General features: G+C 34.8%; 1 protein-coding gene across 4 annotated transcripts in view; it reads left to right on the plus strand.

Annotated features, from left to right (window-relative positions):
- Window positions 1-23,932, plus strand: part of TAOK3 (TAO kinase 3) — a 175,286-nt gene that overhangs the window by 88,712 nt on the left and 62,642 nt on the right. For all 4 annotated transcript variants that reach the window (XM_045791602.2, XM_045791603.2, XM_045791604.2 and 1 more), the window contains exons 3-9: window positions 2,356-2,566; window positions 9,961-10,032; window positions 10,419-10,520; window positions 14,448-14,493; window positions 15,373-15,469; window positions 17,856-17,969; window positions 19,172-19,263. In XM_045791602.2, coding sequence (XP_045647558.2) covers window positions 2,447-2,566; window positions 9,961-10,032; window positions 10,419-10,520; window positions 14,448-14,493; window positions 15,373-15,469; window positions 17,856-17,969; window positions 19,172-19,263 — 643 coding nt within the window. In that variant the 5' untranslated portion in view covers window positions 2,356-2,446. The remainder of the gene's footprint in view (window positions 1-2,355; window positions 2,567-9,960; window positions 10,033-10,418; window positions 10,521-14,447; window positions 14,494-15,372; window positions 15,470-17,855; window positions 17,970-19,171; window positions 19,264-23,932) is intronic.

The following is a 23,932-nucleotide window of genomic DNA, read 5'->3' on the forward strand; positions in this document are numbered from 1 at the left end:
CTTTGGCTTAACACCAGCTTTATATTTTCTCTTTCTAACTCTTCCATACATCCATATTGAATGAACTACTTTTAATTTTCCTAAAAAGTCATGCTTTTTCAATAGGGTGACTGGGTCACCCTATTATATCTTCTATTAAATTTATACTTTTTCATCATAACATTATTTATAACCATTTTGTTATTTCTATCATTATAGTTTATTATTAATGTTTATTCCCCCATCGGACTCTAGCCCTTTAAGGACAGGGACCACATCCCATTGTACCTGGGACCAACCAACACCCAATACGTGCCTGACAAATAGTAGGTACTCAATAAATATTTGTTGAGTTAAAGAAAGAGTTGCCTGGATAGATGGGTAGTTAGGCTGCTGACCTACCTATGCTAATGATTTAACTAGACTAACCATGTGAAGTATGTACATGTCACAAGAGAAAAGTGCTTCTTAGCACTGACTACTTGTACTTCTTTATTAACTACGCTGTTTTCTCTTCTCCTTGAATGAAGCCTATTGGCTCACATTTTTAAAAACACAATTTTATTGGCCAATAACTAAATTTCTACATAGCTATCTAATGGATCAAGGAAGAAACACAAACTATCCTGTGATATGTTCAATGCTGGAATGATTGATTCTCACGGTGGAGGAGTATTTACAGTAAAAAATATATATATAGATGAAAGTTAGTATTTCAGTATTTTTCAAAAAATAAAAAATAATCTATATCAATTAAATGTAACTATTAATAATCAACATATAAGCTTGTCAAAGTAATGTCCTTTTATTAATAGAAACTTTAGGGGCGCCTGGGTGGCACAGCGGTTAAGTGTTTGCCTTCGGCTCAGGGCATGATCCCGGCGTTATAGGATCGAGCCCCACATCAGACTCCTCCTCTATGAGCCTGCTTCTTCCTCTCCCACTCCCCCTGCTTGTGTTCCCTCTCTCCCTGGCTGTCTCTATCTCTGTCGAATAAATAAATAAAATCTTTAAAAAAAAAAAAAAGAAACTTTAACTCAGAGTATTTTGTATAGCAGCAGAATAATCTGCCTCTTTAAGTGAATGGTAGCATAATCTCCAAATTATAGCAGTTTGTTATCTAATTACCTACTCTATATGTATATATTGTATATTAAGAGCATGGGCTTTACAGTTAGATCTGGGTTTGGGCCCCAGTTTTGACAAATAGTAGCTGCCTGATTACAGGGGAATAGTTTTGCCTCTCAGTTCTAGTTTGTTGTATAAAATCAAAATAATAAAGTCCTACATTACAAAGCTGGTTAGGGATTAAAGAAAATAATATATACATATATGGAATTTAGTGTTGCCTGACACATAATAGTGCTTAATAAATCCTAGTTGTTATTATTTCAATGTTAATTAGACCAAAATGCTTTTAAAGCAGATTTATTGAGATATAACTCATTCAAAGTGCACAGCTCAGTGGTTTTTGGTATATGACCCTTGTGCAGCCATCACCACAATCAGTTTTAGAACATTTTCATCACTCTGAAAAGAAAGCCCATGCCTTTTAGCTGTCACCGCCAAAGCTATCCTTCCTCCAGCTGTAGGCAACCAATAATCTGCTTTCTGTCTCCATAGATTTAGTTATTCTGGGTGTATTATATAAATGGAATTATTCAATATGTCGTCTTTTATGACTGGCTTCTTTAACTTCGCATCGTGATTACAAGTTTCGCCCATGTTGTAGCTATATGGTACTTCATTCCTTTTTATGCCAGAATAATATTTCATTATACAGATGTACCACATTTTGTTTATTCATTCACCAAATGGAATGAATATTCACCATTTGGGTTGTTTCCACCTCTGGCTACTATGAATCATGCTGCTGTCAATAACCATCCATACAAGTATTTGTGTGGACATATGTTTTTATTCCTCTTGGGTCTATACCAAGGAGCAGAATTTCTGGCTCAAATGGTAACTTGATTTTTAAGTTTTTGATGAACTGTCAGTCTGTTTCCCAAAATGGTGCACCACTTTATATTACCACCAGCAGTTTTGGAGTGTTCTGCTTTCTCCACATCCTTGCCAGTAGTTATTTGACTTTTTGATAGTAGTCATCCTAGTGGATATAAAATGGTATATTACTGTGGTTTTAATGTTTATTTCTCTAATGACTAATAATGTGGAGCATCTTTTCACGTGTTAACGGCCACTTGTGTATCTTTGGAGAAATGTCTAGTCAGATCCTTTGCCCATTTTTCTTTTGGGTTATTTGTCTTTTTATTTTGAAGTTTGTAAAACCAAGGTGCTTTTAATATTAATTTGTATTGCCACCAACCAAGATGTTTTAGAAATAAGTTAATGTCAAACCTTATTTTTTTACAGGTACTAAATACTTGCCCCCCAAAATATTTGTAAATGAGAGATAAGGCTGACTGGGATATCAAAAGCAAAACGTTTGCAAATACTGGTCATCATGCGTAAAGGGGTGCCAAAGGACCCAGAGATTGCTGATCTCTTCTACAAAGATGATCCTGAAGAACTTTTTATTGATTTGCACGAAATCGGACATGGGAGTTTTGGAGCAGTTTATTTTGTAAGTAATTTTAGACTTGTTTAGATAGATTAAATTAGGGGAGTTTGAATTCTACACATTCTATTACTTGTAAAATATGCTAGCTTTTAGTGTTTATTCTACGAATTAAATGTCTACACCAGAGGTAAATACTCATTGCTGAAAAGCCAGTCCTAGAATTCTAGGCATTATTAAAGTCAGTGGAGGGGCGTCTGGGTGGCGCAGTCGTTAAGCGTCTGCCTTCAGCTCAGGGCGTGATCCCGGCGTTCCCGGATCGAGTCCCACATCGGGCTCCTCCGTTGAGAGCCTGCTTCTTCCTCTCCCACTCCCCTGCTGTGTTCCCTCTCTCGCTGGCTGTCTCTCTGTCAAATAAATAAATAAAATCTTTAAAAAAATAAAATAAAAAATAAAGTCAGTGGAATCTCTGTCACCTGACTCTTGCTATCAAGTAGTCCAAAAAATGTTATAAGCTTGAGTTTTGGCCCTATGCATTTCCTCTATATGCCAAGCCCTTTTCCACCTCAGGGCCTTTATATATGCTATTCCTCCCACCTAGAAAACTCTGCACATTGCATCCCCATCCCTGCCTGACTCCTCCTTACCCTACAGATTTCAGTTTAAGTGTTACGACCACAGGATTGCCTTTCTGTTCAACTGTCCAGCACTAAATTAAGACTTTCTTTATGACCTCATAGCACCTTATGCTTGCATGTTGTTGCATTCATCATGGTTGTAATTCCATAATTATGTGTGAGATTTTTTGACTCCTGTATGTCCCTTCTCCTACATTAATGCCATGAGGTCAGGGGTTATGCCTATCTTATCCATCGCTATATCCCCAGTAACCTGTATAATGTCTGATAATAGTAGGAACTCAATAAATGATGGACAGATGGATGGATGAACCGATGGCTACTCAGGTGGACCAGCAAAGATTTTTAGTAACATTCATGTCAAGTCAGTATTTAGTTAAAGGGTGTAAGGCTTAGCCCCTTAGAGTCAGTTCAAATTCTAAGACTGTGATTTTCTTTTGATGAGAAGAATGAGAAGTGACTGAAATGTTACCATAGCTCATTCACCTGAAGTTCATTACAGAAAATGTAGTTTTTAATTTATTTATATAACCTTAGAAGTTTGCCTCATCAAAGTCACAAATACTTAAGAGACCTACTCCATGAAAGCAGGTGATATTTAAGTACTACTTATTACTTATTTCTCCTCTAAACCTGTTACTGAATAATTTTTTTTCTTAATCAAACAGTATTTGACTTTTAATTGATTCTTTATGTTTTGGCATCTGGGTAGGGCTTATCTTCAGTTGTCCTTCCAAATAAGATTTTATTAATTGCATTTTAACTCATCTTTTTGTTTCTAACCAAATCTTCAGCCTTTGTTTTCCCCGAACTCTTTATCATGCCTTTGTGTCTGTACTCAGCACTACCACCACTTCTCCTTTGCCCCCGTTTAATATTTGGCTTCCACTCAAGTACATTTTATCATTAAGTGACCTTCCATGGCCGAAAAGGGTGCTAATTTTCTAGTCAACACTGCTCTGTTAGTCTTTGGGCTTAGAATAGTATTTAAAGCCCAAAGTCCTGTCTTCCTCATTCACAAGGATGCTTTTTCTTTTTTTCTTAAGTTTTTTTATTTATTTTTTTTTAGTAATCACTGCCCCCAACTTGGGGCTCAAACTCACAACCCTGAGATCAAGAGTGGCACATTCTACCAACTGAACTAGCCAGGCACCGCAAGAAGGATTTTTAAATTATAAATGTACATATGGAAGTGTGCATAAATACATGCCCATATATTTTGATATGTAATTTAAAGAACAATTAAAGGTAGATCCCTTCATAAACACCAGCCAGGCCAAGAAATAGAACATTGCCAGCACCCCAGAAACCCTTCTTACATTATGTCTATTTTGAATTTTATGGTGATTATTTTCTAGTTTTTTTTCCCATAGCTAACTCACTTTCTTCTGCACCCCTAACAATATAATTTGGTTTTGCCTGGTTTTGAACTTTTTAAAAATAGAAACATCCTGTATGTATTTGTTTGTGACCTATTTGTTTTGCTCCGAGATACTTTCCTCAGTCATCTTTTCTTACTTTCCTTCTCTTTATAACTCATTCATCCTCTCAGAATCTCTCTTGGCCAGTCAGAGGGTAGTTCCAATCTCTATCTGACTTTTGTATTTTAAAAAGTAGCTAGATGTAATGAGCACTGGGTGTTATATGCAACTGATGAATCACTAAATTCTGCTGAAACTAATAACACACTATATGTTAACTGACTTGAATTTAAATTAAAAATAAATAAATAAAATAAAAAAGCAGCTAGACCCCTCTCAAACTTCTCCTTTTGACTACAGTAAACCAAGCATGTTTTGAAACTTACTTACAAGCCTTTGGACTAAGGACAAAATGAGACCTGCTTTGTAGTAGGCTGAAGAAGACCTAATGATTTATTTGCTGTTTGGGCTAAGTCCTGTCTATTTAACTGGAGTATATGCCTTTTGAAAATGATGACCGTTTCTAGTATTTCTTTACAAATCTAAAGACTAGCCCGCTGCCCTGTTTACTGTAGGCACTAAATATATGTTCTTTGTTGATATGATAGACTAGAGAAATCATAAGGATATCCGGGTGGCTTTGAAAATGTAATCATTAACTATATAGTATTGCCTGTGTACAAAATGAGTAGTACAGGCCCATATAAACCCATAAGGCACTAAAAAACAGATTAAAGGGGAATTAACTTACACTTTACTGTAAAACCTAGAAAAGCTTGAACCTTTTATCTATAATGGTGACACAGGTAATACCTTAAAAATGGATTTCTCATTGGCCACAGTAATATTTATGTGTAGTTCCTCCCTCACTGTTAAGATTCTTCCTCTTGTTACTCATACCATGATAACCAAGAAGACTATCATCTCTTCCTTGGACAACTGCAATAGCCCCCTAAACCATCTTTGTGCATCCACTGCGGTCTCTCTTCAGTCTGTTGGCTGCACTACAGTGAGCTTGGGGGAAAAAGAAGTAAATCTGATCAAAACCCTTACTTCAGGGATGTACCGTATGGTGACTAACATAATATAATAAAAAAATATTATTATAAAAGCAAACAAACAAACAAAAAACCCTTACTGTATCCAGCCTATAAGGTCTTCCACTATGTGTCCCTTTTTGTACTGAAGCTATATTCCCTCTTATTCTCATTGCCCTAGCTGTAATATAATAGCTTTCCTTAAGTCAAGCAGAGAAAGACAATTATCATATGGTTTCTCTCATCTATGGAACATAAGAACTAGGAAGATCAGTAGGAGAAGAAAGGGATAAAGAAAGGGGGGGTAATCAGAAGGGGGAATGAAACATGAGAGACTATGGACTCTGAGAAACAAACTGAGGGCTTCAGAGGCGAGGGGAGTGGGGGAATGGGATAGGCTGGTGATGGGTAGTAAGGAGGGCACGTATTGCATGGTGCACTGGGTGTTATACGCAACTAATGAATCATCGAACTTTACATCAAAAACCAGGGATGTACTGTATGGTGATTAACATAATATAATAAAAAAATACTATTATAAAAAAAAGATTAGAAATCTTTTAACTAATTAAAAATAAAATATACATGTTTTAAAAAATATATATATAATAGCTTTCTTTTGACTATTGTCATGGGATTTTTGCATTAACTGTTGTTTCTGGAATGTTTCCCCTTTTACCTTCACCTTCTTACCTCCTGTTCCTCTTTTAGCTGTCACCTGAAGCCTCATTTCTTCAGGGAAGCCTTGCCTGACCTGCCCATCGCCCGTTTTTGTTTCTCCAAGTAACACATACTCTTCTTTATAGCACCTGTCACAATTGCAATTTTATGTTTGTTGGTTATGATATTTTTGTTACTGTCTGTGCCGATAGACAAGAGATAGGTACTGGACATATTTACTCACAATTCTTAGCCCAATACCTGACACTTTTTGAATACCTAATAAGTATTTGTTGAATGAAGGAGTGAATTATAAAGAACTCAGAGAACTTGGGGTACTGTTAATTAGTACTTTTCATGAATCCTAGTCATGCTAGCAAGGCATTAAGACTAGATTCTAGCAACCAACATTTTTATACCCAAGCACTGTAATTCTGTTAGGCTTTTGTAGTTTACAGCTTTTACACAGAATGATGCCAGGAAATATGTTTAAAGTGAACTATAAGCTGGCTCAGCTCTCATAGAATCAATCAGCTGAGAGTATATTTAGAAAAAACGGAAGCTGTTGATGAAATACCTCTGTGTGTTTAGATTTATATAAGTAATTCAGAAATTAGCAGCATTAACAAATGAGATAGTAAGAAACTCTGTATTAAAGGAAAATAGAAAAGGGCCAACCATGTTCATTTTTGTATTCACTCAAACACAACCAAGAAGTTTCTACATTTCTACTGTTGCCTTGTTAAACTTCGCATATCTTCTATATTCCACCTAAAGCTAATAATTTAGTTCCATTCTTCTGGGTATAATTATTACCTTTCAGTTGAGACTTAATAATAAGGCAAAAAGAAAAGCTTATTTTTAATTTTTATATTTCTCTATAAATTAGCAACAAGTGGACAGTAATCTAAATGTAGCTGGAAATGGTTAAGAAAATATCAGAAACACATAGTACTGTAAATATTTTTTTGAATCAATGATCTAGCTTAGAAGTCACTGAGATCATTAAGACTATTGGAAGTGTTAATTATGAATGTAAGTTTCAAGAATAACACTTGAAACATGTAGAGGTTATAATCATAATATGGTTTGAAGTACTGGAAAGCTGAGACCCCACTGATAGTTTCCTTTCTCTGTATTAAAACGTTAATTTTTTTTAAGTTTCAGTTCTGAATTTTAACCAATATAAAATTGCATTTAAAATTGCATATCTAAACAGACTCTCAAGTTAGAGAATAGGCTGATGGTTACCAGAGGGGAGCGGGGGGAATGGGTGAAACAAGTGACGGGGATTAAGGAGTGCACTTGTGGTAAGCACTGGGTGATGTATGGAGTTGTTGAATCACTAAATTGTACACCTGAAACTAATATTACATTGTATGTTAACTAACTGGAATTTAAATAAAAACTTAAAAAATAAATTTCACATCTAAGAAAAATCAACATGAAAATATTTTTCAAATATTGAGTTTGTGCTCCAGTAGGCAAATATTGAGTACAGGTATACTTGTGAGCAAGTATACTTACCAAGTCCTGAGTAAGATTACTCCGTAAATATAAAGAAATATATACATATATTTATTATATATAATATTTTAAAGATTTGTTTGTTTTTAGACAGCATGCACGGGGGTAGGGGCAGAGAAAGAAGGAGACAGAGAATCTCAAGCTGACTCCCCACTGAGCACAGAGCCAGACACAGGGCTCTGTCTCAAGACTCTGAGATCTTATTCTGAAATCGTGACCTGAGCCGAAATATTCAGACACTGAACAGACTGAACCACCCAAGCGCCCCAGTATTTTTATTATTTTTTTCAAGTCTCTGGTTCCAAATAAGCATTGATTATAAATAACCTTAATAAGCAATTAGACAATACCATCTGATTCCATTTGTATGGGCCTTTTTTTTCTTTTTATAAAGGTGAAGGATTTGTTTTTTAAAAATCCCTTTACAAGTTAAAACTCCTCATTGCATGAATATTTCCTAAAGCTTGCTAAGGCTGCTGAAGCTGCACAGTACATAGATTCATCCCCAAAATATCTGCTTTTCAGATGTAATCACTCTAACCTTTATTATAGTACTGAATTCACATCAACTTGTCTTTGTTGCTGTCATATAAGCAGTCTTAGCATTAAATTTTAAAAGCCAGAAAAATTTGAGAGATTTTTGTATTTAATAAAAGTCCATCTGTACCTTCTAAATGAACAAAATATCTAAAAAATGCCTTTGTAGAGGCCTGCTGATTTGAAAACTCTAGTAGATACCTTATTTTTATAATAGGTAATTTTGCCTTTCTTTAGCACTTGTAAAAAAATTTTTCTTCAGTAAGTGTTCTTTTGCTCTTTTGTCATTCAGTAAGACTCTGTAGGTTGAATTTTTTATATCAATAAGTTATTGTTCATTTTTTAATTCAAAAAGTTTTTAATTGGAAAAAATAAAATAAAAAATAATTTTTTAATTAGAAATAAATTCATTTTTTATCTGAGAAGTTTCTTTAAGTGTATTTAAGAAAGTGATTATACATTTTTCTCTAAAATTGGTGACCTGATTTTATTGGTAAGTGAATTCCAATCTTTTACCTCAGAACCACTGCTATAGCCTTAGTTCTTTACAATAATAATATCATAAAGTCAAAATAGCTTACTAACATCAGGATTATGGCACTGATGCAGAGCTCTGTTATTAGAAGAAAGCCAAAATTAAAAAATCTTTTAATGACATATATATTTTTCCAAAAATTTTTAGAAAATTATCTAGTTTTAAATCTCTTAAGTAAATTTGGAGGAAGACGATTACTTGAGTTATTTGTTATTTTCATATGTGCTTTCAGTGAATTGTATTTGGGGTATGGAAAAGCTATATAGAGATAATTATGAGACAAGGCAGTCTTTGTAGATGAATACACACACGGATGTGTGTATATATGTAATACATTCTTACTATAAAATATAAGTACCTTTGGAAGTGAAAGTCCCTCTTAAAATTAATCTTACCTTCTGCTGCATTGTTCAGTGCAGTAGCCACTATTTAGATTTAAATTAATTAAAATGTAAACTCCATTTCCTCAGTAACTGTAGCCACATTTCACATGCTATCACATACGCTGTAGATATAAAGCATTTCCATCAAGACAGAAAATTCTGTTGGACAGCACTGCTCCAGGGACTATCACTGATATATATTCTGCTATAAATTCTCTCATATTCTTTCTACCCATGCACTCACATTAGTACTATTTTGCAAAAGTAAGATAATATGCAGCTTGTTTTTGTCATTATATTTTTTATGTCTTTCCATATTACTATATATTCATATATATTACCTCATTCTTTTACTGCTTATTTCATCATATGATTGTACCACATTATCTAACTGGTTCTCCATCGATGGACATCTTACATGGTGAAGCCAGTATGGACGTTTTGGAAATTTGACTTGTTTTTGTTTGATTGTATATATTTTTTTAAACCCTAATCCTTTTTAATATTATGGTCTTTGCATGTATATGAATAGGGATCAAAAGAAGCTGTACTTTACAGTGGGGCGGAAATGTCTATCCGGTCTTTCAGAAGTTGCAGCATCTTTAAACTGTGATAATGAAGTGTGAGAATGTTATTTAAAGTCTCTAGTTGAATATTTAAGTTCAAGTGGCTGAAACATCATTCTATTTTTTTTTTTTTTTTCTGCTGCTATCTCAACACAGGCCACAAATGCTCACACCAATGAGGTGGTGGCAGTTAAGAAAATGTCCTACAGTGGGAAGCAGACACATGAGGTATGTTAAAGACAGTTGTATACCTAAACTGACATAAACCAGTTAGTATGAAATTGATGGCAGAAACAAAGTTCTTTAAACATTTATCATAGGTTTTTTTTATTCCTTTTTGTGGAGTGTATAATAAATATTCTTAATATTCTACTTCAACTAATTTGTGGAATGGAACATAAGTTAGTATAATAGATTTATTATAATATATCCGATAATTGATTTACATTTACATGTACTAAAATTAAAGAAGTAACACAAGTTTAAACAGCTTCATTTCTTAAACTTTCACTTTGTCCATTTAAAATAATGAAAAGAATATCATATATGTATACTTGATAATAAAATACTATTTCCAGCCTAAAATCATACCATTTTCTTTATGACTTCAATAGAAATGGCAAGATATTCTCAAGGAAGTCAAATTTTTACAACAATTAAAGCATCCTAATACCATTGAGTATAAAGGTTGTTACTTGAAAGAGCACACTGCTTGGGTAAGTCAAAGGACCTATATTATCATTTATTTCCAATTAAAATTTTTTTCTATTTTTTTCTGTTATCTCTTTGATCTGTGAAATTATCAGTCCCATTTCTGTCCCATTTGACTTTTGTTACCAGTATTTAACATTTGTTAATACCTCAGAGTGTGCCATATGTTATACATTCTATAAGATTAAATATTATATCTAGCCTATGGGAAATTTTATTCTATAAACAATCAACAAACAGATAGTGAAAAGTTAGTACCATTTTATAATGATTTATTTGCAAAAGTAAAAGGCAGAGCCTTTTATTCTCATCCTAGAATTTTTGTTGTTGTCATTTCTCATCCCCCACTCCAATTCCCCTCAGATTTGGGATTATGCTTGGTATTACCATCATGGTCTAAGTTTATCAGACAGGGCTTAACATGTGATTAAAATGAAAACAGTCTTGGGTGCCTGGGTGGCTCAGTTGGGTAAGTGTCCAGCTCTTGATTTTGGCTCAGGTTGTGATCTCAGGGTTGTGAGAACAAGCCCTGCATCATACTCTGCGCTGGGTGTGAAGCCTGCTTGGGATTCTCTCTCTACCTCTCCCTCTGCTCCCAACACCCCCTCCAAAAAGTCTTTTGTTCCACTCTTATCTTTTTAGTATATTTTTACATGATTGTGTTTCTGTTTTTAGGTTCACACCTTAGGTACTGTTTAGTACATGAAAATGCTATACTTTGTACTTTATCAGAACTTACACTCCATGGGGCGCCTGGGTGGCACAGCGGTTAAGCGCCTGCCTTCGGCTCAGGGCGTGATCTCGGCGTTATGGGATCGAGCCCCACATCAGGCTCTTCAGCTATGAGCCTGCTTCTTCCTCTCCCACTCCCCCTGCTTGTGTTCCCTCTCTCGCTGGCTGTCTCTATCTCTGTCAAATAAATAAATAAAATCTTTAAAAAAAAAAAAAAAAAAGAACTTACACTCCAATTTATTTATTTTTTTTGAAATATTTTATTTATTAATTTATTTGACAGAGAGAGAGACAGCCAGCGAGAGAGGGAACACAAGCAGGGGGAGTGGGAGAGGAAGAAGCAGGCTCCCAGTAGAGCAGGGAGCCCGATGCGGCCCTTGATCCCAGGACCCTGGGACCAGGCCCTGAGCTGAAGGCAAATGCTTAACGACTGAGCCAGGCTCCCACTTACACTCCAATTTAAAGTCCAATCTAACTATCATTTATTGAGATTCATTTATTGAGAATTTACCGTGTATAAGTGTTTTCCTGTATGTCATCTCCAGTTAGGAAATGGAATTTTTGTTCCCAGATAGACTATCAAACAATATACTTGAACATAAATATTTCTTTTCAAGCAGCTTTTAAGGTATCTATAGTCATTACTTCTGTTCTGAGCAGAAGAAATTAATTAGAGGAGTATCTCATTATCTGGAAATCAGTTCTCTGGCAATCTCAGCTATCGTAAAGGAGTCAAGAAAGGGATTTTAAGCATGCAGGATAAATGTTACAAAATCAAGTGCTAACTACCATGCGTTTGGAGTCTTCAGAAAATCCTCTGGGCTCTTATTTAAAGCCTGTTTACTCTTAGATTACATAGAATGCTAACAAGCTTGGTTAATGGGTCTCTGTCCACAACAGATTTGATAGGCTAAATAGAAGGAGCTCGTAGGAACTGAACTGCTGGAGGCATACATACAAACAGCCACAAGACTAATTTTACCAGAAGGAAGAAATCAGGGAAGTTAGAAAGCAGACCTATAATTTAGAAGTAGAGGGGCACCTGGGTAGCACAGTCAGCGGAAAATCCGCCTCTTGATGTCGACTCAGGTCATGATCTCAGGGTGGTGAGATTGAGCCCCACATTGGGCTCTGCACTTAGCACAGAGTTGGCTTGAGTTTCTCTCATCCTCTCCCTCTGCCACTCCCCCTCCCCACGCTGGCTCAGTCTCTCTCTGTCTCTCAAATAAATAAATAAATCTTAAAAAAAAAAAAAAAAAGGTAGAGCAACTAGAGCTGTTTAATGTGAGGAGCAAACAACCAGCCACAGCTCAGGTGTCCTTGTGCTATGGAATAATAAGGAAACAAATATACATGATAAAAATATACATTAACATAAAAATTTTTTTAAATGCAACCATAACTGTAAACATATTCTCTCCATTCGGTTTTAAATTTCTATGTTCATATTCCATATACTCAGCTAAAGGAAGTTATATGTGCATATTAATTTACTTAGTTGTTTAAGAAACATTTCTATCAAAATGGTTAAAGAAACAGTGTTTGTCAGGGGTGCCTGGGTGGCTCAGTCAGTTGGGCTTCTGCCTTCGGCTCAGGTCATGATCATAGGGTCCTGGGACCAAGCCCTGCATCGGGCTCCCTGATCATCAGGGTGCCTGCTTCTCTCTCTCCTCCCTGCTCTTGCTATTTCTGTCTCTCTCTCTCTCTCTCTCTCTCAAATAAATATATAAAGTCTTTATTAAAAAAAAAAAAGAAAGAAACAGTGTTTGTCATTATACCTCAAAGCAGAAAAAAAAGTAGTGCCCATAAAAGGCTAATGTTCATTATAATATTGATTGAATGCGGAATCTCTCATTACCTCACTGGTGTGAGGTAAAATTATACCTCACACCAGTTAGAATGTCTACTATCAAAAAGACAAGAAAAAACAACTGTTGGTGAGGATGTAGAGAAAAGGGAATCTTGCACATTGTTGGTGGGAATGTAAATTGGTGCAGCTGCTGTGGAAAACAGTATGGAGTTTCCTCAAAAAATCAAGAATAGAAGTACCATATGATCTAGTAGTTCCACTATTTGGTATTTACACAAAGAAAACAAAAAGCATGTTTGAAAAGATATATGTACCCCTGTGTTTATTGCAGCATATTTACAATAGTCAAGTATGGAAGCATCCTAAGTGATATTGATAGATGAATGGATGAAGATGTGGTGTACATATACAATGGAATATTCAGCCATAAAAAAGAATGAAATCTTGCCATTTGTGACAATATGGATGGACCTAGAGGGTATTATGCTAAGTGAAATAAATTGGACAGAGAAAGACAAATACCATATGATTTCACTTATATGTGGAATCTAAAAAAACAAACGAACAAGCAAAAAACTGGGAACAGACTCCTGAACACAGAGAACAAACTGTTACTGGCCAGATGGGACAGGGATAGAGGAATGGGTGAAACAGGTAAAGGGGAATAAGAGGTACAAACTTCCAGTTATAAAATAACGAAGATGAAAAGTACAGCATAGGGATATAGTCAGTAATATTGTAATAACTTCATATGGTGACAGGTGGTAACCACACTTAGGGTGGTGAGCATTTCATAATGGATAATTGTTGAGTCACTATGAAGTATACCTGAAGTCAACATAATATTGTACATCAATTACACTTCTATTAATAAGTAAATAAAATTAATGTTTCTGAATCTGTTTATTTTAATGTCAAGCAGAAAACTATAACAAAATTTCAGAACTTTAAACTTCTATGTTTCTTATGTTTTAAATCATTCTGGTATTGGAATAATTTTAACATATATAGTTATTTAATTACATATATAAATATATAACAAATTTTAATAGTTTAGATGTAAATACATAACTCATTATACATAATAATATATGACATATGGGACACCTGGGTGGCTGAGGTGGTTAAGTGGCTGCCTTCGGCTCAGGTCATGATCCCAGGATCCTGGGATCGAGTCTCTTCTCAGCAGAGGGTCTGCTTCTCCCTCTTCCTCTGCCCTTCCCACCGCTTATGCTCTCTCTCTCTCTTTCAAGTAAATAAATAAAATCTTTAAAAGAAAGAAAAAAGAATACTCACTCTCCTAGCATTCTTAATTCCTTGGTTAGTTGGTTGGTTTTAGCAGTTTCTTATTAACTGTAATTATTCTGGTTATTATTTTAATCTATTACAGTTGGTGATGGAATATTGCTTAGGCTCAGCCTCTGATTTGTTAGAAGGTAAGAATAAAAGCACTATCCCCTCCTTTTGTTCTGCCTTGACCAGAATAGTATCTACTCCTATATTAAAGTGCAGTTTGGGCAAAGCAAATGGATGCTGACTCAGACCTAAGGGTTGTGTGGATGAGCTGTGAGAACTTTATCTCTGCAGAGGCTAAAAGTGTCTCGGGAATGATTAGCAGCCCTCCTGCTGTTCAGTGCAATGCCCATCCAGGGCAGGTACTTACTAAAATGTTCAGCTAATGTGATCTAATGTATGTAGCCAAAAACGTCAAATTCATATGTATGCATGAAAGAGAGGTAGATGGTATCAAATTATATTGATATTTAACCCTTTCAAATATCTTGACTGACTCAGTTCTCTTCTGCAAATCCTATTATAATCAGAGACTGGGTTAAAAATTTACATTAAAAAAAACTTTATTATATCATCCTTGATCTCTGAATAGAAATTGCTTATTAGCTGCTTGCACAAATAATGAAAACCTGTAGTTAGAAGAGGTAATTATAGATGCTCTGTGGAGAGGAGAATAATACAACCTAAAACATTCTAGGCATTTAAAATGTCAGAAAGGACTGGTAAATTTGGACCTGGCCAATTGGAATCAGTGGTGGCTTTGACTTGCAACTGACAAGTCAATTAACGAGTCATTACAGTGACTATCAGGCTTTGTTTTATTTTGTTTTAAGGAGTCTGTTTGTTTGTTTTTGTACTTGAGTTTCCTGTTATCTGATTATTTATTGCAATTCTGTAGGAAATATGGTGAATGTGTTCCCAAATTGTCGTTTGAGAGTATGTAATTCAGTTTGGTATAACTGTATAAGATATTAAGAAGAATGCAACTGAATACTACTTCTGAATTTTTTTTCCTTCCTCAGTTCACAAAAAACCACTTCAAGAAGTGGAAATTGCTGCCATTACTCACGGTGCCTTGCAGGGGCTGGCCTACCTGCATTCTCATGCACTGATTCACAGGTAAGATTGGAGACCAGTTACATGTCAGTTACGGGACTATCCAAGGAATCTTGAAAATTAGTGCATGCCACACTTTTTAGGGTGCCTGTGGATTTATAGGAAGCAAAGACATTGCTGCTGCTGGATGTAAGAAGAAAAGTTGTCAGAATTTAGACAGAATTCTGTCTCTTGGTCTGTCCCAGATGTACACAAACACTTGCATCACCTCTGTTCTATAGGTAACTGTTCTCTAGGCAGGATGTTGCAGGAAAATCTGAGGAAGGGCCCAGCAGCCTTTTGATACAAGTCCAAGAAGAAAAGAAAATCAGCCTTCCTTGCATATATTTATTTCCTAGCTGAGTTTCTTCTCCTTTTTCCTGTTGCAAATAACAAGTCAATCTTATATAAATATGTGCTATTTCATCACTTTAAAATATTGTGCATTTCTATAGTCCACATAGATATTTAGGAAGATATTATTGTATTTATCTTGGCAGGTGAAGAAACTGGGACTCTGAAAGATTTAAATAATTGCCAATCGTTTCACAGGTTTTACATAATAAAGATTGAGGCTCAGATTTCCTAACTCCTAATCCAAGGCTTTCCTCTACCTTTTATTTTCTCTACCACAACTCCACTGCCCTCCCTCCAATCTACTTCCTATACACTAACTTCTCCTAAATGAAGATGTTGTTTCTGATTCTTCCTTCTGTCAGTAAAGAACTTCTAGTACAGTTACTTTCATGACTGGTGGCAGAAGTAGTGCAATAAGGGGTAGATATAAAGGATCTCAGATGGCTCAAAAACAAAAGAAAAAACTTTTGACATTTACTAGGAAGAAATGAAACTATTACATCATTGGTTCCCCTTTTGCTTCTGTTTTAATCATCCTCGAGTAGCCATTAGCAGTTACTAGTTCGACAAAAGCAGAACTTCCTCGAGATAGGCAGACCAAAATTCCTGCCATGAATTTGACTTATTTATAAAGACAAAGAATGAACCTAACCATATCCAATAAATGTTGATAAAATGGATTTAACCACAATGTCTATGGGTTTGACAAAAAAAATTTTTATAGTACTTTTCTGGATACCAAAATGTCCTTACTGAATGCCAACTTGTTTATATATGATTTTGCTGGTTCCTGTTTGAAGCCATGGTTCATTTTTTTTTTGTGCCTTTGTTAACAAAATCTGTGCAGTAATTTAATATTTTATATTCTATATTATACTTTATCTTCTTTAGGATATAAAAGAAGTTGAAAAAACAAAGCTTTTAAAGTGTGCTCCCTATTTAAAAATAAATACCGTGTCTCAGATTTATTATTTTGATTTGACAAGTCAGTGTTCTAATCGAAGGTAATAGAGAGAGATACTTTTCTGTTGTTAGAGAAATAAATGTTTTTTTTAGTTCTCTCTGCTAGTGCCTAATGTCATCTTGAGTAAAGAAGCTGAATTTTCAAGAGTTTTGGAGACATTGTTTTGGAAACATTTGAACCTTCTCATTTTCAACCTAAGTTTTCCTCATTCTCTCTGCTTTGTCTTTCCATGGCCCATCAATTTATAAGTCTTGGTTCCTAGTACTCATTACACCTCATGCTTTTTTTGAAGAGAATCAAGAATACATCCACATCTTTTCATTCTAAATTGTCATCCTCAACAATAAATATTTTTAAATAATACTTTAAAAACTTTCTGCTGCATAAAATATCTAATAGCTTTAGTAGTAACCACTTTCGATTCTTTGTAGTAATACAATAGAAATGCAATTTCCTAATCCCTAATCCTTGTTTGTTTTGATCTTTCAGGGTCTTCTTTTTATTGTACAGTGTTATTTTTAAAATAACACCTTCTATATAACATGTACCCTCAAATGCCTTAGAGTTGCAGTTACAATTAAGGCAGAGAGAAAGGGTCACAGGCAAGAAAGAAAAGGTATGTGTGTAGTTGAGGTTTATTGGTAGGTAGATAATACAGTTATTGAAGGTTTGTTTGGACTCCAAAAGTGTTATGTAATTTGGGAAAGAAAAAAAAGGCAGTTACAAATGGCACCAGTTTTCCCAGCATAAGGGATACTTTTAATGACTGGATTTAGCATCTGAGAATATGCTTTTTTAAGTGTAGCAACTGAATAGGTTTCCTTGTTGGTCACGTCTGTCTTCCTTTTTTTTGTTGCATTCCTTCCCTCTAAAGAAAGCTCTACCTTTTAGTAATTACTTTGACCTACCTGTAAGTACACCCAGGAATCTGGGCCCCCTTATAACATGCCGTAATTACTAAATCCCCTTCTGGCTATCTGAGCAAGGGTTTTTTTTAATAAACTTTTTGTCTTATTAATTGCATGCTCTGACCTATTCCATAATCAAAGTTGAAAAGTAATTTTCTAACCCTCTTATTTTTTCCTACAGGGATATTAAAGCAGGAAATATTCTTCTAACAGAGCCAGGTCAGGTGAAACTAGCTGATTTCGGATCTGCCTCAATGGCTTCTCCTGCCAACTCCTTTGTGGGCACACCTTACTGGTATGTAGGATTTAAAAACTAGAATTTTAAAATATGCATACATGAACAAGATGGGCTCAAAGCATTGCTTTTGTTTTGTTTTTTGTTTTGTTTTGTTTTGTTTTGTTTTGTTTTGACAGTGTCTCACCATGTGCCTCAAATGAGATTTCATTAAAGGATAGAAAACCCACTGGCAAAAAAAGAAACACTCTGACTTAGTATAAAATTTCCAGTGACTTTAAACTGTTCAAATACGGCTGATGTCACTGTGTGTAAGCTGAGCAGGATTATCAACTCACTGACCAAGCTCAGGTTTTAGATTTCATTTGAAGTTTCTTCTGAAACTTTCTCTTGAGGCAGAATCTCCAGGCAAGGACAAGGTAGTTTCTGTAACCTTCTCTCAGTAGTCAACAAGCATAAATATTACCTTTCAATGAAAGAAATCCAGGTTCTTTTTTCTTTTTTTCTTTTTGAGTTCTCTGAGACTTTTCTTAGTTTTTCACTCTGACTGAAAATTTCACCCCATCTATTCAAGATGCCTTTTCTTCCTTTCATAGATAAATTGGAATTTCATTGTACCTTGGACAACGACTTATATTCCTAGATAATTACTTACCTACTAAAAAAATCAGCTACTATTTGAATTTCCTTTTTGTCGATGATCATCAAATAGCATTTACTAAGCATATTAAAAAACCATATTAAACTGATAAGGCCCCTGCCCTCCTATGGAAATCCATTCTGGACAAACAATATCCATTACCATAGCCTGTTTGTTTATTTTTTAAGTTGTAATATCTTTGAAATATCTAATTATATTGCTTTAAATAGTTCCATAAGTATTTTTCATGTTGTCTATTGTTATTTAAGTATTTCATACATATGAATCCTTTACACATCTCTCTGAGGTAGCTATTAGAATTCTCTCCACATTACAGATGGAAAAACTGATATGCAGAGAGGTTAAGTAATTTAGCCACGGTAAAACTGATGGGTAATGGTGGAACCAGGAGTTATTGAAAATAATGTGTTGTTTCATGTAGCTCCTTGAGTATAATGTTTTTATTTTGAACAGTGTTTTTCCAAATGACTTGTGTAAAGAAATAATATCTTTATCAGACAAAATTTCACACTGTACCTAAACAGCTATTTTACCAAATCACTTCATTAGATGAACTTTGTTTTTAATTTGCAACTCGAATGTTGTACATTATGTTTGGCAGGATGGCTCCAGAGGTGATCTTAGCTATGGATGAAGGACAGTATGATGGGAAAGTTGATATTTGGTCACTTGGAATCACGTGTATTGAATTGGGTGAGTGAAAGTGTTGTTTTTATTGTACTTTTGAGAATCACTCCTGACTATGATTGTTAATTCATTCATCCTGCTATTATTTAATGGGTCACTGCTATATGTGGGCCAGGCAGTGTGAATATATTATATTTTTTCTATGCTTTTATATAACATCAGAAGATTACTTTCTTTGCTAGGTTTTCAAGTTATTAATTTAAAAGAGTCCGAGCAGATATAGCAAATAACAAATGTGAGAATACACAATAGTAAGTTGAAAAGCATCCATTCTCCATATCATGAATGATAACTTATGTCCTTTATTCCCAGGAGTAATTTAATTTCAATGTGTATAAGGGAAATCTGAAAAGGTAATAGTAGGCTTATCCAAGATCTGACTGTAAAAACTGTATTTGACCCATTCTTGTTAGAAGATGCCCTCTGCTTTAAAGTTGTTCCCCAAACATTGTTGCATTTACATAAAATTATCTAACATACCGCAGATTCTGGATTCTCTGGTTGTGTATTTTGAACTTTAATGTATCCTAAAGTCACCTTTATCCAGGGCTATACTAGCAGATTTAACCAATGATTCTCAGGTGGTGAGGCGGATAGGATTACTGTGGAGTTGGAGAAAGGGATACACAGTTGACGTTCCAAAGCCACTGAGAGCCAGCTCCAACACTGCCTTTATCTAGATTTTTATTTAAAATTTATATAAATACATTTAGTTTTTTAATCGGTTTTTTAAAATTTCTTCATCTAGTTTTTTGGGTTAATTTCCTCTACTCTGGTATCCAGATTGATCCTGTAAGAATTTCTGAGCTCCAGGTTGATTCTCAGACTATAGTTTTCTTTTTCCTAAAATGTTTGGCTTGTAAAGGCAACTTGGGATACTTTGTGTTACATTTCCAATTGTTTCACTGACTCCTTCCTTGAACAAAGAAACATATGATAAAAATAGATGACTTGTCGTCGTCTTTTTTTTTAACTTTAAGGAGATACTACTTTTTAAAAAACAATTCGGGGAGGAGAGTTAGAATATTTAATATTTAATTTTTAAAAGTAAGTAATATTCATATGGTTTGTAAACCAAAAAATATAAAAAGACATGCAATGAAAGAACTTCTCAGACCTCTGGCCCTATTTACCCATTTCCTTTCCTACCCCTGCCAGTACATACAGGGCACCACTGTTAATAATTTCTTATATATCCTTCCAGAGCTTCTTTAGACATATACAAACAAATATGAATATACATGTATTACATTTCTTTTCTCACCCAAGTTAACATATACAAGTGGTTCTGTATATTGATTTTTCACTTAACAATATCTTAGAGATCTGTTTTATATTAGTAACTTAGACCTCTTTTTCTTTTTTTCTTTCTTTTTTTTTTTTTTTTTTTTTTTACTAGCATCATCTTACTCCTCCAGTATTATAGATATACCATAATTTTTTGACTGGGCCTCTGTTAAAGGATATTGAGGGGGTAGATTTCTTTTCTATATTCTTTTTTTTTTTTTTTAAGATTTTATTTATTTGTTTGAGTGAGAGAGAGAGAGCATGAGAAGGGGGAGGGGCAGAGGGAGAAGCAGAGTCCCCGCTGAGCAGGGAGCCTGAGGCAGGGCTCTATCCCAGGACCCTGAGATCGTCACCTGAGCTGAAGGCAGACGCTTAGCCAACTGAGCCACAGAGGTGCCCCTCTTTTTTATATTCTAAAATTGTATCATTCTCTCTTTCACTGCAAAGGAAATTAATCTAATTTATTCACACTGGTTATGGGTGGGGGAGACTCAGCAGAAATGTTTGCATACTTTAAAAAGGACATATGGTGCATTTCAAACAATACTATGTACAACTTTACAAGGTAGTCCTAAAAGTCAGAAGGCCAAAACTACTCCAGACAATTTTCAAAAAGTAGAAGTTGAACAGAAAAATCACTGTACCAAAATCCATACCATCATAATTAAATCAATACAGTATTGATGTAGGGAAGTATCCAATAGAACAGACTATAAAATGGACTCGTGTGTAAGTCAGATTTTGGTATAAGACAGGAAAGCATTACAAATCAGTGGGAAAAGGTTGGCCCATTTGATAAATAATATGAGGCAATTTGTTAATTGTATGAGAAAAACTATAACTGGATCCTAGCTTATGCCATATAAAAAAATAAAATTCCAGAATGGTTAAATACCCAAAAGTAAAAAGCAAAACTTTAAAACTTTTAGGAGAAGCCCTCTTATGACTCAGTTTCTGCATCTGCAAAGTAGAGATAACAGTGCTACAAAGTAGGTGCTATTATTATGAAGATTAATGAATAATATATATAAATATTTATCGATGGATACTTGGGCTGGTTCCATATCTTGGCTATTGTAAATAATGCTGCAATAAACATGGGAGTGCATATGTCTTTTTGAATTAGTGTTTTCATTTTCTTTGGGTAAATACCCAGGAGTAAAATTTTTGGATCATATGGTCTTTTCTATTTTTAATTTTTTGAGGAGACTCCATACTGTTTTTCACAGTCACTGTACCAATTTACATTCCCACCAAAAGTGAATGGATAAAGAAGATGTGGTATACACACACACACACACACACACAGAAGTATTACTCAGCCATAAAAAAGAATGAAATCTTGCCATTTGTAACAACATGAGTGGACCTAGAGGGTATTATGCTACATGAAATTAGTGAGACAGAGAAAGACAAATACAGTATGATTTCACTTATATGTGGAATCTAAAAAACAAATAAATGAATAAACAAATAGCAGAATCAGACCCATAAATACAATGAACAAACAGATGATTGCCCGGGGGAGGGGGGATGGGCAAAATGGGTGAGGGTGAGTGGGAGATAATAGGCTTTCAGTTATGGAATGACTAAGTCACAGGAATAAAAGTCACAGGCATGGGGAATATAGTCAATGGTATTACAGTAGCATTGCATGGTGACAGATAGTAGCTACACTTGCAGTGAGCATAGCAGAATGTATAGAGTTGTTGGATCACTGTGTTGTACTCCTGAAACTAGTGTAACATCCTATGTCAACTGTACTCAAAAAAAAAATAATATATATATGAAATACTTAAAATATGGCATGCCATATAATAAGCACTATATAAATGTAATTATTGTTACTATTATTATTATAGTAGTATATACCTTTATGGGTGTGGGAAGAACTTTTCTAAAAATATTTTGGAAGCATTGACAAATATGATAACTTTTAGTACTTTAAAATATAAAGCTATGTAAAATACAAAAATTAAAAGACAAGCCTCTTGAAAGTAGTTCCAACATATCTAACCAACAAGAGTATTGGCCCAGAATTTTTAAAGACCTCTTATGATTTACCACGTTTCTTATCAAAAATAAAAAGACAAACATCCAATAGAAGCATGGGCAAAGAATATAATCAACAAGTTCATTGAAAAAGAAACCTAAATGGACATCAAACATTCAAAGATACTCAGGCTCATTAGTAATAAGGGAAATGCAAATTAAGACCTTTTCACATTGGGGCACGTGGGTGGCTCAGTCAGTTAAGCAACTCTTGATCTCAGCTCAGATCTTGATCTCAGGGTCAGGAGCTCAAACCCTGCGTCGGGTTCCATGCTGGGCATGGAGCCTACTTTAAAAAACAAAACAAACAAAAACCTTTTCACATTTATCAGACTGGCAAAAGTTCGTAAGTCTGAGGATAATAAATAAATTTTGGGAAACTACTAAGGAAACAGGAACTCATTCACTATTGGCAGAAATATAAACTAGTATAACAACTTTGGAGTGTAAATTGGCAACATCTAGTAAAGTTGATGAGTAGTCTCAGTGACCCGAAATTTCACTTCTAAGTATATTCCTTAAATAAATATTTATGCATGTACACTGAAAATGTGTAGAAACTAGAAAAGGTTGAAACAACCTAAATTCTTATCCAAGGAGGAATGGATAAATTAATTACAGAATACTGTAACACAGTGAAGGATGAACTGGATCTACATGTATCATCATGGACAAATCTCAAAAATCATAACACTGATGCAGAAAAAGCATTTGACAAAATATGGCATCCTTTCTTACTAAAAACCCTCAACAAAGTAAGGATAGATGGAACATACCCCAACATCATAAAGGCCAGGTGCTGAAGACCCACAGTTAATATCCTCCTCAATGGGGAAGAACTGAGAGCCTTTCTCATATAGTCAGGAACAAGACAGGGATGTCCACTCTCACCACTACTATTTAACATAGTACTGGAAGTCTTAGCCTCAGCAGTCAGACAACAAAAAGAAATAAAAGGCATCCAAATCAGCAAGGAAGAAGTCAAACCTCCACTATTTGCAGATGACATGATACTCTTTGTAGAAAACCTGAAAGACTCCACCAAAAAATTGCTAAAACTAATTCATGAATTCAGCAAAGTTGCAGGATATGAAATCAATGTGCAAAAATCTGTTGCATTTCTATATACCGATAATGAAGCACAGGAAAAAGAAATCAAGGCATTGATCCCATTTGCAATTGCACCAAAAACAATAAGATACCTAGAAATAAACCTAACTAAAGAGATAAAGGATCTGTACTCTGAAAACTATAGAACACTTATGAAAGAAATTGAAGAGGATACAAAGAAATGTGAAAGCTTTCCACGCTCAGGATTGGAAGAACAAATGTTGTT

The sequence above is a fragment of the Ursus americanus genome, chromosome 30 (genome assembly GCF_024610735.1).
Source record: "Ursus americanus isolate L20-20 chromosome 30, mUrsAme1.1.p, whole genome shotgun sequence".
Lineage (NCBI taxonomy): Eukaryota > Metazoa > Chordata > Mammalia > Carnivora > Ursidae > Ursus > Ursus americanus.